This window comes from Pygocentrus nattereri, chromosome 18 (genome assembly GCF_015220715.1).
Source record: "Pygocentrus nattereri isolate fPygNat1 chromosome 18, fPygNat1.pri, whole genome shotgun sequence".
NCBI lineage: Eukaryota > Metazoa > Chordata > Actinopteri > Characiformes > Serrasalmidae > Pygocentrus > Pygocentrus nattereri.
Genome location: NC_051228.1, coordinates 20715423 through 20730706, shown reverse-complemented (window position 1 = coordinate 20730706; position 15284 = coordinate 20715423). Strand labels below are relative to the sequence as shown.

General features: G+C 41.7%; 1 protein-coding gene across 5 annotated transcripts in view; it reads left to right on the top strand.

The window, feature by feature from the left end:
- Positions 1-15284, top strand: part of unc13bb (unc-13 homolog Bb (C. elegans)) — a 162822-nt gene that overhangs the window by 109690 nt on the left and 37848 nt on the right. For 3 of the 5 annotated variants that reach the window (XM_037547066.1, XM_037547065.1, XM_037547062.1), the window contains 5 exons: positions 572-577; positions 1379-1453; positions 6827-7046; positions 13056-13283; positions 13757-13898. In XM_037547066.1, coding sequence (XP_037402963.1) covers positions 572-577; positions 1379-1453; positions 6827-7046; positions 13056-13283; positions 13757-13898 — 671 coding nt within the window. The remainder of the gene's footprint in view (positions 1-571; positions 578-1378; positions 1454-6826; positions 7047-13055; positions 13284-13756; positions 13899-15284) is intronic. The other 2 variants (XM_037547064.1, XM_037547063.1) reach the window with 1 other exon arrangement.

Genomic DNA, 15284 nt, shown 5'->3' with positions numbered 1-15284 from the left:
CGGACTGACTGAGTGTAGAGTAAAATAAAAATAATTGCACATAAATTGCATTTTCAGTATAAAAACAATTCATCTTTCAGCCCTAACTGGAGGCGCCCAGGAGAAATCTGTACTATGTTCTTCAGACTGGCTCACAAGATACTTTACTAAAAACATGACACTTATGCTACTTTTATATTATCTTTATTTATTTGTACTTATTTTAATGTTAGATAGAGGTAACATTAGTTACACTGGCAAAAACAAATGGTGCTAAGGACTTTTGCATAATAGATGAGGTATATTTAACCCTTTAAATTGCAAAGTGAGTCCAGGCTTTCACTTAAAACTGAAGAATAACTCCAGTCTTTATTTGTATTTTCATGTAGTTCTTGAATAATAAGCCTTGGGTATAGTACATCTGGGAATTTAAGGGGTTAAAGGCAAAGTTCTCAGGGCAAGAAGTTATGCTGGCTCACCAGGTTGGCAAGCGTTTTGGTCTAAAATCATATCTTTCCTCTTTTCCCACTTTGAAAAACATTTCAAATAAACCTCTATGCCTCTCCTTGAATGCATTCACTCAATGAATCAGGCTATGGTAAGTTTAATGAACCCTTTTTGCAGATATAGCAGCACTGGGTATTGTTTATGTTAAGTAGGAATGGACGATACCGAATTTGTGGAATTGGTATTGGTCCATTCCAGTAATGTGCAAATACTATTTCAAAACTTCTGCACACTTATATGAAGATTGGCTTCATGCTGTCTTCCCCAAAGTCAGTTACAGTGAACCTGTTTGCAGCACATTATGTGGAAGCTTGTTGCTTATGTCTGCTTATGTATTTGCACAACTACTTAGCATAAAAAATACAGGAGTTTTTGTTTCCCCACCCGGACACTGGTTTGTTTTGGTTTGGTTTCACACCCTCCTGCTTTACATACTCCTATTAAGGTCATCATTTCCGCAAGATAATATTACGCCTCCACAACAGGTGTTTTGATGGCTTTGTAGATTAGATTTTCTTGATAAGATTCCATATCTGCATCCTGTTTTACCAGATATTCAGGATCCCAAACATTGGCCTACCAGTGATGTTTTGGTTCCTTCCTCAACCCTCCATCCATTTACTGTCTCTAACTCTTTGATTTCCCAGCACATCTGTTGCCTGGCATAGTTTAAACCCCTGTTTTTATATGATTTTTTTTTTCCAAGCAGTGGATTAATTTTAGTTGTATTAGTTGAATCCTGCACCCTGTGGTAGCTATGTAATGAAGCAATTTTAGTTATTTTAGTTTTTATTGGATTTAATTCTTGTTTTTATTGTTTTACTGTTGTTGGGAATCTGTTGGGATTTTTTTTTATTCTGCCATTGAATAATATCTGTTCTCTGTGGCACAGTCGCTGGTCCAGGCCAGGAAAGCAGGCATCGCGTCTGCCATGGCCTCACGCTCGTCCATCAAAGATGAGGAGCTGGTGAGTAAGAAACTAGGACAAGGTCCCAAGGTCTTTTCATAATGTTTAAATAATAGGTTGATTAATTTAAATAGTAAAATGTAAACTATTACACTTCATTATAGCCAGTATTGCCGTAATGTAGCTGCAGTATTGCATGCAGTATATTAAGAATGAGCTGGGGAATCAGTAATATAACATGGTTAAATATTGGCCTGCCTTATTTTGACAAAATTAATTTATTTTTGTTGGGCTACATGAATACATTGATTCATAAAAAAAAAAAAAAAACATTCAAAAGATTTTTGATAGATTTGCATATTGCAGAGCATTCAAAAACCTTTCAGACTTTTTATTCCTAACCTTTTTATTAAAAAGAATGATTGAACATTCCAAAACAATCAGAGCACTACCAACACATAACCAAATGTTTCATGACTGACTGACTGTTTCGGGGCAGCCTCACTTTCTGCTCTCTAATGTGGGGGGTGGCCAAATTACGCTCCGCCTATGGATTAAAACTCTGTTTGGGCAGTGATAGGAACACATGGGACAGCATTTTTTTTATTTTAAAAAATCCAGCTCATGTTAAATCTAAATCTTTTAACTTCACTTTTAAAGAAATCCAAAAATATTTAAAACCATTAAAAAAAAGAAAATGTAAGAATTTTTTGATCAAGTATAAATTTGTTTTTGGGGTTTTGTATTGCTGATATATAAACTACTGTTCAAGAGTTAGTCACTTTCTGGAAGTTTGGAATCACTGTTTGCACCGAAATAAATAAAACCAGTATTGTTGCATGTATACAATGGTTTGGAAACTGGTGACTAAATTCCAGGTACACAGCTACACTATAAAGGACGAATTATAGTATATTATTTATAATCTAAAGGGTCCATATCATGTAAAATTCCATTACATTGCTTTTTATAAATAAGAGTTTGATGTAGTATGCAGGCATTGTTAAAGTTTCAAAACATTCCATTCACTCGCAGTGTATATAAGGTCCATATATGGAAACTCCCTCCCATCGACCCACCACCGATGGGAGGGGCAGTAGTAGGGGTGCGGTGCATTGTGGATCGGGCAGTGTCTGAAGGCGTAGGCCTTGGCGTTCTGATCCTCGGTTGCTGAAACTGGCTTTTGGAACTTGGAACGTTACCTCACTGGCGGGGAAGGAGCCTGAGTTGGTGCGCGAGGTCGAGAGATACCGACTAGATATAGTCGGGCTCACCTCAACACACAGCTTGGGCTCTGGGTCCAATCTCCTTGAGAGGGGCTGGACTTTTTTCTTTTCTGGAGTTGCCCATGGTGAGAGGCGGCGGGCAGGTGTGGGCTTTCTCATAGCCCCTCGACTCGGTGCCTGTATGTTGGGGTTTTCCCCGGTGGACGAGAGGGTAGCTTCCCTACGCCTTCGGGTTGGGGAACGGGTCCTGACTGTTGTCTGTGCTTATGCACCGAACAGCAGTTCAGAATACCCAGCCTTCATAGAGTCCTTGGAAGGGGTGCTTGAAAGTGCTCCTCCTGGAGACTCGATTGTCCTACTGGGGGACTTCAACGCTCACGTGGGCAATGACAGTAAGACCTGGAGGGGTGTGATTGGGAGGAATGGCCTCTCTGATCTGAACCCGAGTGGTGTTCAGTTTTTGGACTTCTGTGCAAACCACAGTTTGTCCATAACGAACACCATGTTTGAACACAAGGATGTCCATAAGTGCACATGGCACCGGGACACCCTAGGCCGCAGTTCAATGATTGACTTTGTAGTCGTGTCATCGGACTTGCGGCCATGTGTACTGGACACTCGGGTAAAGAGAGGAGCTGAGCTGTCAACTGATCACCACCTGGTGGTGAGTTGGATCAGGTGGTGGGGGAAGATGCCAGTCAGACCAGGCAAACCCAAACGTATAGTGAGGGTTTGCTGGGAACGTCTGGCAGAAGAACCTGTCAGATTGATCTTCAACTCACACCTCCGTCAGAACTTTGACCAGATATCGGGGGAGGTGGGGGACATAGACTCAGAATGGGCCATGTTCCGCTCCTCCATTGTTGAAGCGGCTGACTGTAGCTGTGGTCGCAAGGTAGTTGGTGCCTGTCGGGGCGGTAATCCTCGAACCCGGTGGTGGACACCCCAGGTGAGAGATGCCGTCAAGCTGAAGAAGGAGTCCTACCGGACATGGTTGGCCTGTAGGACACCAGAGGCAGCTGGCAGGTATCGACAGGCCAAGCGATCTGCGGCTTCAGTCGTTGCCAAGGCAAAAACCCGGGTGTGGGAAGAGTTCGTTGAGGCCTTGGAAAGTGACTTTAAGTCGGCTCCGAAAAGATTCTGGCAAACCGTCAGGCGACTCAGAAGGGGAAAGCAGTGTGCCACTAGCACTGTATATAGTGGAGATGGTGTGCTGCTGACTTCGACTGAAGACGTCATTGGGCGGTGGAAGGAATACTTTGAGGACCTTCTCAATCCCACCGACACGTTCTCCAGTGAGGAGGCAGAGTCTGGGGACACGGGAATAGGCTTGTCCATTACTGAGGCCGAAGTCGCTAAGGTAGTTAAAAAGCTCCTTGGCGGCAGGGCTGCAGGGGTGGATGAGATCCGTCCCGAGTTCCTCAAGGCTCTGGATGTTGTGGGGCTGTCTTGGCTGACACGCCTTTTCAACATTGCGTGGACATCGGGGGTGGTGCCACTTGATTGGCAGACTGGGGTGGTGGTGCCTCTTTTTAAAAAGGGGGACCGGAGGGTGTGTTCCAACTACAGGGGAATCACACTCCTCAGCCTCCCTGGTAAGGTCTTTGCAAGGGTACTGGAGAAGAGAGTCCGGCTTATAGTCGAACCTCGGATCCAGGAGGAGCAGTGCGGGTTCTGCCCTGGTCGTGGAACACTGGACCAACTCTTTACCCTCTCCAGGATTCTCGAGGGTTCATGGGAGTTTGCCCAACCAGTCCACATGTGCTTTGTGGATTTGGAGAAGGCATTCGACTGTGTTCCCCGGGGTATTCTGTGGGAGGTGCTTCGGGAGTGCGGGGTACATGGCTCTTTGCTACGAGCCATTCAGGCCCTGTACAAACAAAGCAGGAGCTTGGTTCGCATGGCCGGCAGTAAGTCAGACTTTTTCCCAGTGAGAGTTGGACTCCGTCAGGGCTGCCCTTTGTCACCGATTCTATTCATAATTTTTATGGATAGAATTTCTAGGCGCAGTCAGGGGATGGAGGGTGTCCGGTTTTGTGACCTCAGGGTCACATCGCTGCTGTTCGCAGATGATGTGGTCCTATTGGGGACATCAGGCCGTGAACTTCAGCTTTCACTGGATCGGTTTGCAGCCGAGTGTGAAGCGGCCGGGATGAGGATCAGTACCTCCAAATCCGAGGCCATGGTTCTCACGCGGGAAAGGGTGGAGAGCCCTCTCTGGGTCGGGGATGAGCTCTTGCCTCAAGTGGAGGAGTTTAAGTATCTCGGGGTCTTGTTCACGAGTGATGGTACAAGGGAGCGGGAGATTGACAGGCAGATTGGTGCTGGGTCAGCAGTGATGCGGGCTCTTTACCGGTCTGTTGTGGTAAAGAAAGAGCTGAGCCATAAGGCAAGGCTCTCGATTTACTGGTCGATCTATGTTCCCACCCTCACCTATGGTCATGAGCTTTGGGTAATGACCGAAAGAACGAGATCGCGAATACAAGCGGCTGAAATGAGTTTCCTCCGCAGGGTGGCTGGACTCTCCCTTAGAGATAGGGTGAGAAGTTCGGTCATCCGAGAGGGACTCGGAGTAGAGCCGCTGCTTCTTCACGTCGAGAGGAGCCAGTTGAGGTGGTTCGGGCATCTTGTTAGGATGCCTCCTGGACGCCTCCCTTGGGAGGTGTCACAGGCAAGTCCACCGGGGAGGAGACCCCGGGGAAGACCCAGGACATGCTGGCGTGACTATATCGCCCAGCTGGCCTGGGAGCGCCTCGGAATCCCTCCCAGGGAGCTCGTGGAAGTGGCTGGGGAAAGGGAGGTCTGGGCTTCATTGCTCAGGATGCTGCCCCCGCGACCCGAACCCCGGAGAAGCGGAAGATGATGGATGGATGGATGGATGGATATATGGAAACTATCAGCTTGTCTTGAATTTACTGTTGAGAAAAAACAATATATTTAAATATGTACACCAATTAAGCCTTCAGCAGTTTAGTGAACAGGCAGAACTGTGAATGGAGGACAGTACAGGACAGCCAATTAGACCATATATATAAATTGCAAGAGATACATGTACATACATATAGATGGCTGTACGTAAAACAACACAGATACGGAACGGAAGAAGAAATAAAATACAGGAAAAATGTTGGATATGGACGCTTTAATCATTTTTTTCTGCATTCCCAGAAAAAAGTGTATCTATCTTGTCTATTCTATCACATTTTAATCTACACTGTACAAATTTGAACAAAACAATTATTGATATGACACGACTCCAAACTTTTGATTGGTAGTGTATATCATAAACCTTACCTTAAACTAGACCTTAACCCTAAACCTAACACTCATTCTAACTCAAACTCTGAACTACAGGGATGTCACGATTGGCCCCTCCCAGTCCTGTCTATGTGTTCATGTTGTGTTTTGATCTTCCATGTGCAATTGTTTTGGTTGAGTCCAGCCCCTCGTTTCATGTCTCCGCCCATGATTGTTTTCACCTGTTTCCTGCCTGTCCCTCATTTAACCTTCCTTATTTAAGCCCTGTGTTTGCCCTTAGTGTTCGCTGGTCTTTGTTTGATGTGTTTGCTGTTGTTTGAATCTTTGTTTGCTGTGTTTTGTTCTGTTCTATTCTGGTTTGTCATGTCTGCCCCCCGATCTATCCGTATTGGCTGTTTGACCCTGGACCGTTATGACCCTGATTTTGGATGTGCCCTTAATAAATCTCGCTTATCTCAGCACGTGCGTCCGCCTCCTCAGTAAGACTGCATCTGTAACACAGTTCAGATCTTTAATCAAAGGGAACGTCTGTTTGTTTATTTATTTATTTATTTATTTATTACGTTTCTGCTTAATTCAAAGATTGAGACGTAAACAGAATCCTTCAGAGTGGTTTGGTGCGAAATCGTTAATTGTAGAGAGACGTACAGAATTCTTTACAGTGGTGGTGATGGGAACTAGGAGTTTACTATCCAAAACCACCAGTGAACCTACACGAGTCTACACAAGGTTCAAATGTAATACTGATGATGGTAAAACAGTGAAATAATAACTTTTCTCTGGGGCCTATTTTACCCCACAGCCCTCTGCGTGTACCCCTCCACCATGAATATATTTTAAAAATATAGTTTAGATTAAAACATTATGTAGAAATTTGGAAAAGTCCATGGAATTCCTTTTCCTCTCTCCCTTCTCTCATTTAATCTGTTCTACTTTCTCTTCCCTGCAGAAGAGTCATGTATATAAGAAGACGCTGCAGGCTCTGATTTATCCCATCTCCTGCACCACACCGCACAACTTTGAGGTGTGGACGGCTACCACCCCCACCTACTGCTACGAGTGTGAGGGGCTGCTGTGGGGCATCGCCCGGCAGGGCATGCGCTGCTCTGAGTGTGGGGTCAAATGTCACGAGAAGTGCCAGGAGCTGCTTAATGCGGACTGTCTGCAGCGTGAGTATGGGAAATGTGGACAGTTTTTGCCGGAATGTAGCTTTAAGGTAGCTTTAGCTTCAGAAGCTCATGGTCACAGGGTTGGCTTCCTTGTTCTCCTCACACATTCAAAACAACAGGAAGACACTGAAACGGGACTTTCTTTAAACTGTCTCTGAAGCTTGTCCTTCAGAAACTCCCTCAGCCTGTTAAAGCTGGCCTACAATGTGCTTTAGATACCCATCAATTGCAGTGCATGTGTATACATTTCTAAGTGACACACTAGCTGCTGCAGTGTCTGCTGACATGATTTATCCAAATGGGATCACATTGAGACCTGACTCCTTGAGCGACAGCTCCATTAGCTGCTCCAGAAATGATTTAAGGTGAATCTCCAAAAGCAGATGGCTGATTATTAACGAAATGTTTTCCACAGGCTTGGATATTTGCAGGATTGATAGGCTTGCCAGATCGGTATCGGGTTTGTTTACTGGGTTTTGAAATTGGAACTGGTGATAATTAAACTGTGGAGCGTATCTGTCAGGGACAGTTGAAGTAGATCCTAGTTTCAAATCTAATTCACAAAGACAACAAAAGTCCCCTTAAAGAGGGATTCCACTGATTTTTCAAAGTTTCTACATAATTAAATGGTTGAGTCATTCAGTTGTTAAGAGTAGTTTGGTGTAAAAGGGTTCATTACTAAGGCTTCTTCACAGTAGTGGTCGCAATGTGTACAACACAAACATGGACATTTTATTTACTATCCAAAACCACCACTGAACCTACACGTGTCTTCTGAGCTTTTGTGTGTAAAGTTAATGATGATAAACAGTGAAACAGTGATGGGTTTTTATAAATATGTTTGTTTTTTTCAAAATGGTTTACATCTTTGCCATTTAAATATGAAGAAATTTTGAAAAATTAGTGTAATTTCCCTTCAACATCTAAACATACCCACCCCCAATCTCAGTAAGGAAAGGATTCGTGATATTTATAGTTTCATATGACATTTGTGTGACATGTTGCAACTTGACATATAAGTTTATTCCTATTTAGAGTAAGATTTTGTCAATTTACCTGCCTTATAATTTGATCTTGACTTCCAGGTGCAAGGTGTCCTGTATATCACTTTTATTATAATTTATCATTAATTTTGTTTAAGGCTGTCAAATTAACTTGTTATTAACATGTTAACGTGAAAAAAAAGATTTAAAAATATTAACACTATTAATTTTGTAAACCTCGTATTCACATGCTCAATTTGTGATTCTCGTTCAAATACATCTTTTAAATGGCTTTTAAAGTGACAGCTTCAGCACCTTAAGCAGATTACACTGGACAGTATTTGCAGGGGAACTAAAGCAACAGCTTGGTGGAGCTCCAGTTCCCCTCTAAAGCCTCCACTTTAACCAAAATCTACGAGCTGTATGAACAAGAGTTGAGAGGCTACAATCATGGAGATGAACCACTGGCTGCATTTAAGATATGGCTATAAGAGCTTGGATGGAACATGCAGCCACTGTTTTTCTCACAGGATGTTGGTGATTCTGTGTGTGGAAATAAAATTATTTTCATGTTCAGGTTCACCATTCACACTGTGAAAATATTATTACTGAATTATTCAAAGTAATAAATACATCCTGATGAAGATCATTTCACCCGTTTATACTGCTGTATAAAGTTTGAACACTCCCGATAAAATTCCACGTTTCTAGCTTTAAAGAAGAAGTTGACACGTCCTCTACAGGTAACATTTAAATATGCCATTTTTCTGTAACTTTAAGGCCCTTTTTATTTGCAGAACTTACTATATTAGAAAATATAAAAATAAAACATAATAAATAATAAAATGTGCTCTAACTTTGGCACAGGCCATATTTTTCCAATATGTTAAATTCAGCAAATAAACAGTACCAGTGTATTAAAAAGCGCAAAATTGTGTTCTCTGTAGAGGAGATGTTCACTTATTTACACTTGCTTTAAAAATGGAAAAAAAAAATCCCTTTTTAGCCTCAAATTTGAGCTAATTTGACAAATATCAGTAAACACAATGAACAACATAAAATTATTCAGCTAACTGTGGCTGAATATTCGCAAATAAAACCTTGATTATAATAGAACTTCATTCTGTATATTAATTTTGCTAGAACATTCTCAGTGTTTTAGCACTTCCTCAGTCATTTTAGACTCTACAGCTCAGCTCTACATTCTGGACACATCTAATCTTTATACATTTTTTTACAACTTCTTCCAGATTTATTGAAATGTTTTGAAATATTGTGATGTACATTATTAAGATGTTCCTCCATTCACCAAATATCATCTTAAGAGAATAAAAAAAAAGGAAATATAAGAATTACTTTTTACTACTGTTTTTAGAGTTAAAGTAAAAATGTACAGTATGAAAGTTGAAATAAAATTAGTTACACGTGCATATGTGCAAATATGTAGAGCAGCTGTTCATGAACTGCATCAAGTAACAGATGTAAACAGTAAACAGTAGTGTTCTGTGCAGGTAACAGATGTAAACAGTAAACAGTAGTGTTCTGTGCAGGTAACAGATGTAAACAGTAAACAGTAGTGTTCTGTTCAAGTAACAGATGTAAACAGTAAACAGTAGTGTTCTGTGCAGGTAATAGATGTAAACAGTAAACAGTAGTGTTCTGTGCAGGTAATAGATGTAAACAGTAAACAGTAGTGTTCTGTGCAGGTAACAGATGTAAACAGTAAACAGTAGTGTTGTGTGCAAGGAATAGATGTAAACAGTAAACAGTAGTGTTCTGTGCAGGTAACAGATGTAAACAGTAAACAGTAGTGTTGTGTGCAAGTAACAGATGTAAACAGTAAACAGTAGTGTTCTGTGCAGGTAACAGATGTAAACAGTAAACAGTAGTGTTGTGTGCAAGGAATAGATGTAAACAGTAAACAGTAGTGTTCTGTGCAGGTAATAGATGTAAACAGTAAACAGTAGTGTTCTGTGCAGGTAACAGATGTAAACAGTAAACAGTAGTGTTCTGTGCAAGTAACAGATGTAAACAGTAAACAGTAGTGTTCTGTGCAAGGAATAGATGTAAACAGTAGTGTTCTGTGCAAGTAACAGATGTAAACAGTAAACAGTAGTGTTCTGTGCAGGTAATAGATGTAAACAGTAAACAGTAGTGTTCTGGGCAAGTAACAGATGTAAACAGTAAACAGTAGTGTTCTGTGCAAGGAATAGATGTAAACAGTAAACAGTAGTGTTCTGTGCAAGTAACAGATGTAAACAGTAAACAGTAGTGTTCTGTGCAGGTAATAGATGTAAACAGTAAACAGTTGTGTTCTGTGCAAGTAACAGATGTAAACAGTAAACAGTAGTGTTCTGTGCAAGGAATAGATGTAAACAGTAAACAGTAGTGTTCTGTGCAGGTAATAGATGTAAACAGTAAACAGTAGTGTTCTGTGCAAGTAACAGATGTAAACAGTAAACAGTAGTGTTCTGTGCAAGTAACAGATGTAAACAGTAAACAGTAGTGTTGTGTGCAAGGAATAGATGTAAACAGTAAACAGTAGTGTTCTGTGCAGGTAATAGATGTAAACAGTAAACAGTAGTGTTCTGTGCAGGTAACAGATGTAAACAGTAAACAGTAGTGTTCTGTGCAAGTAACAGATGTAAACAGTAAACAGTAGTGTTCTGTGCAAGGAATAGATGTAAACAGTAAACAGTAGTGTTCTGTGCAAGTAACAGATGTAAACAGTAAACAGTAGTGTTGTGTGCAAGGAATAGATGTAAACAGTAAACAGTAGTGTTCTGTGCAGGTAATAGATGTAAACAGTAAACAGTAGTGTTCTGTGCAGGTAACAGATGTAAACAGTAAACAGTAGTGTTGTGTGCAAGGAATAGATGTAAACAGTAAACAGTAGTGTTCTGTGCAGGTAATAGATGTAAACAGTAAACAGTAGTGTTCTGTGCAGGTAACAGATGTAAACAGTAAACAGTAGTGTTCTGTGCAAGTAACAGATGTAAACAGTAAACAGTAGTGTTCTGTGCAAGGAATAGATGTAAACAGTAGTGTTCTGTGCAAGTAACAGATGTAAACAGTAAACAGTAGTGTTCTGTGCAGGTAATAGATGTAAACAGTAAACAGTAGTGTTCTGTGCAAGGAATAGATGTAAACAGTAGTGTTCTGTGCAAGTAACAGATGTAAACAGTAAACAGTAGTGTTCTGTGCAGGTAATAGATGTAAACAGTAAACAGTAAACAGTAGTGTTCTGGGCAAGTAACAGATGTAAACAGTAAACAGTAGTGTTCTGTGCAAGGAATAGATGTAAACAGTAAACAGTAGTGTTCTGTGCAAGGAATAGATGTAAACAGTAAACAGTAGTGTTCTGTGCAGGTAATAGATGTAAACAGTAAACAGTAGTGTTCTGTGCAAGTAACAGATGTAAACAGTAAACAGTAGTGTTCTGTGCAGGTAATAGATGTAAACAGTAGTGTTCTGTGCAAGTAATAGATGTAAACAGTAAACAGTAGTGTTCTGTGCAGGTAATAGATGTAAACAGTAAACAGTAGTGTTCTGTGCAAGTAACAGATGTAAACAGTAAACAGTAGTGTTCTGTGCAAGTAACAGATGTAAACAGTAGTGTTCTGTGCAAGTAACAGATGTAAACAGTAAACAGTAGTGTTCTGTGCAAGTAACAGATGTAAACAGTAGTGTTCTGTGCAAGTAACAGATGTAAACAGTAGTGTTCTGTGCAAGTAACAGATGTAAACAGTAGCGTTCTGTGCAAGTAACAGATGTAAACAGTAGTGTTCTGTGCAAGTAACAGATGTAAACAGTAGTGTTCTGTGCAAGTAACAGATGTACACAGTAGTGTTCTGTGCAGGTAATAGATGTAAACAGTAAACAGTAGTGTTCTGTGCAAGTAACAGATGTAAACAGTAGTGTTCTGTGCAAGTAACAGATGTAAACAGTAGTGTTCTGTGCAAGTAACAGATGTAAACAGTAGCGTTCTGTGCAAGTAACAGATGTAAACAGTAGTGTTCTGTGCAAGTAACAGATGTAAACAGTAGTGTTCTGTGCAAGTAACAGATGTACACAGTAGTGTTCTGTGCAGGTAATAGATGTAAACAGTAGTGTTCTGACAGCAGCAGTACAGTGTAGGTAAGGTTCAGTTATTGAGTGCAAGGTTAAATCAGTTCAGAATGGGAGGGGGGAAGAGGTAGTAAGTGAGGTGTTCACCAGCCTGATGGCCTGTGAATAGAAACTGTTGGTCAGACATGTAGTCCTGGACTTCACACTCCTGCAACATCTGCCTGAAGGTAGGAGTGTGAAGAGTCTGTGCTGGGGGTGTGTACTGTCCCTGATGATGTTTTGTGCCCTTCTGATGACCCTGGCATGATAAATGTCCTGTAGTGTGAGGAAGGCTGCTCCTGAGATGGACTGGGCAGTTTTGATCACACGCTGGAGAGCCTTCCTGTCCTAAGCAGTGCAGTTTTCATACCAGGCCATGATGGAGCTGGTAAGAACACTCTCTATCATAGTCCTATAGAAGGTGCTGAGAATTTTGGCTGGCATGCCAAATTTCCTCAGTCTTCTCAGAAAGTGCAGTTGCTGCTGGGACTTCCTGATGATGAGGTGTGTGTTGTGAGACCAAGTGAGATCCTCACTTTTGTGGATGCCGAGGAATTTGAAGGTTTTCACCCTCTCCACCTCTGTCTCACCAATGTACAGGGGTGTGTGCAGCTCTTGCTTCCTCCTTGGGTCAACAATCATTTCCTTGGTCTTGTCTGCATTCAAGGAAAGATTGTTGTTATGACACCAGGCCACCAGCTCAGACAACCTCCTTCCTGTATGCTGTCTCGTCCCCACCAGGACGAGAATAATCTATTCTAATAATTTATTAGAATAATTTTATGCATGGATCTGCCACAAACTTAGGTTATTATCATCGCTATTCCAAGCTTGGGTGGAGTAGTGTATATGTCTGTGCATAAATAAGTATTTATGTAATTGTTCTACACTGGCTGATGAGTGATTCTGTCCCTAACAGGTGCGGCAGAGAAGAGTTCGAAGCACGGTGCTGAGGATCGTACTCAGAACATCATCATGGCCATGAAGGACCGCATGAAGATCCGAGAGAGGAACAAGCCTGAGATCTTCGAGCTTATCAGGGACGTGTTTATGGTTACTAAGGCCATCCATGCCCAGCAGATGAAAACCATCAAGCAGAGTGTGCTGGATGGCACATCCAAGTGGTCAGCGAAGATCACCATTACTGGTATGGACAATAGATCAGTTAAAGCTTGTGTTAGATGAAATAAAAGTACAGTAAAAGTTAGGGTTTAGGACAGACCCCTCCCCATATAAAGTACTTTAAAAATTGTGATTTTGTAAATATTTATCCTAATATAATCTCTATTAATGTCTCTTAATGTTTTTCTTCTTAAGAAAAGAAGAGATAAATCAGAAGGAAAGAAAAGAAGAGATAACCCAGAAGGAAAGTAAAAAGTAAAAGATAAGGAAAAACAAAATGAAGAAAGAATGTGTTATCTCTGTCAGTAACTGTTAAACACTAAAGTTTGTTTCAGTACATCTTGAGCTTCATATAATCTCTCATGGATTTATAAAGTCCTCGTCTGCTCTCTGCTCAAGCACTAGCAGACATAAACAGTGCAGGTGATTAGGGATTCTCTCTGTAGTACCTCCGTCTGTCTCTCTCTGAGTGTCTGTGTCTCTGTCTGTATGCTGCAGTGGTGTGTGCACAGGGGCTGCAGGCTAAAGATAAGACGGGATCCAGTGACCCCTATGTGACCGTCCAGGTGGGGAAGACTAAAAAGAGGACCAAGACCATCTACGGCAACCTTAACCCTGTCTGGGACGAGAAGTTTCACTTGTGAGTGCCTAATGGACCGCTCCACTCCCACCTGTCATATTAAGGGTCTGTCTTTTTCCTCTGGCAGCCCTTGGCTCTACATATTAAAATCTGTGTCGCCCCAGTTTGAAGGTTTGGTGTTCTTCCACTGGAGTAAACTGCTCTGGCCCTGGGCTAGACTCTATATTCTCCTCCTCATGAATCTCTGCCTCTCTGCTAGTTTATGCATGCCACTTGTCTGTAGCCTATTGCTTTAATGCAGTGGACCCCAATTCTGTTCATAAAAAGACCCTTGAGGGCTCAAGCTTAAGTGTGTATCAGTCATTAGAGTTTTCATTGGGGATGGTGGAGACTTCTTAAAAGTTTTGTCCACTTTCAAAGTTTTAATGTTTGCAGAGGATGTCTTGAAATAGTGCAAGTCTACTCTTACTGCCCAGGTGTCATAATGCAAATGATAGAAACAGAATTATAGCAGGAATGAAATGATAAAAAGCTGTCGGACAACTGTCTGAAGTCCAGTTATCCCAGGATCTCCACTGACACACTGTCCTCACTGGATGGCAATCATTTCCATGGTTACACTACGCTCATTTTATGATTATGCTGCACCCATTTCCATGATTACAGTACACTCATTTCCATGATGTCACTGTACCCTTTCCCGTGATTACGCTACACCCTTATTCATGATTACTCTACACCCATTTCCATGGTTACGCTACACCCATTTCCATGGTTACGCTACACCCATGTCCATGGCTATGCTACACCCACTTCCATGGTTATGCTACACCCATGTCCATGGCAATGCTACACCCATTCCCATGGTTTTGCTACACCCATTTCCATGGCTATGCTCCACCCATTTCCATGGTTACATGACACTCATTTTCATGGTCATGCTACACCAATTCCATGGTTATGCTACACCCATGTCCATGGCAATGCTACACCCATTTCCATGGTTTTGCTACACCCATTTCCATGACTATGCTCCACCCATTTCCATGGTTACATGACACTCATTTCTATAGTCATGCAGCAACCATTTCCATGGTTATGCTACACCCATTTCCATGGCTATGCTACACCCATTTCCATGGCTATGCTACACCCATTTCCATGGTTATGCTACACCCATTTCCATGGTTATGCTACACCCATTTCCATGGCTATGCTCCACCCATTTCCATGGTTACATGACACTTATTTCTATAGTCATGCAACAACCATTTCCATGGTTACACTACACCCATGTCCATGGCTATGCTACACCCATTTCCATGGTTATGCTACACCCATTTCCATGGTTATGCTACACCCACTTCCATGGTTATGCTATACCCATTCCCATGGTTTTGCTACACCCATTTCCATGGCTATGCTCCACCCATTTCCATGGTTACA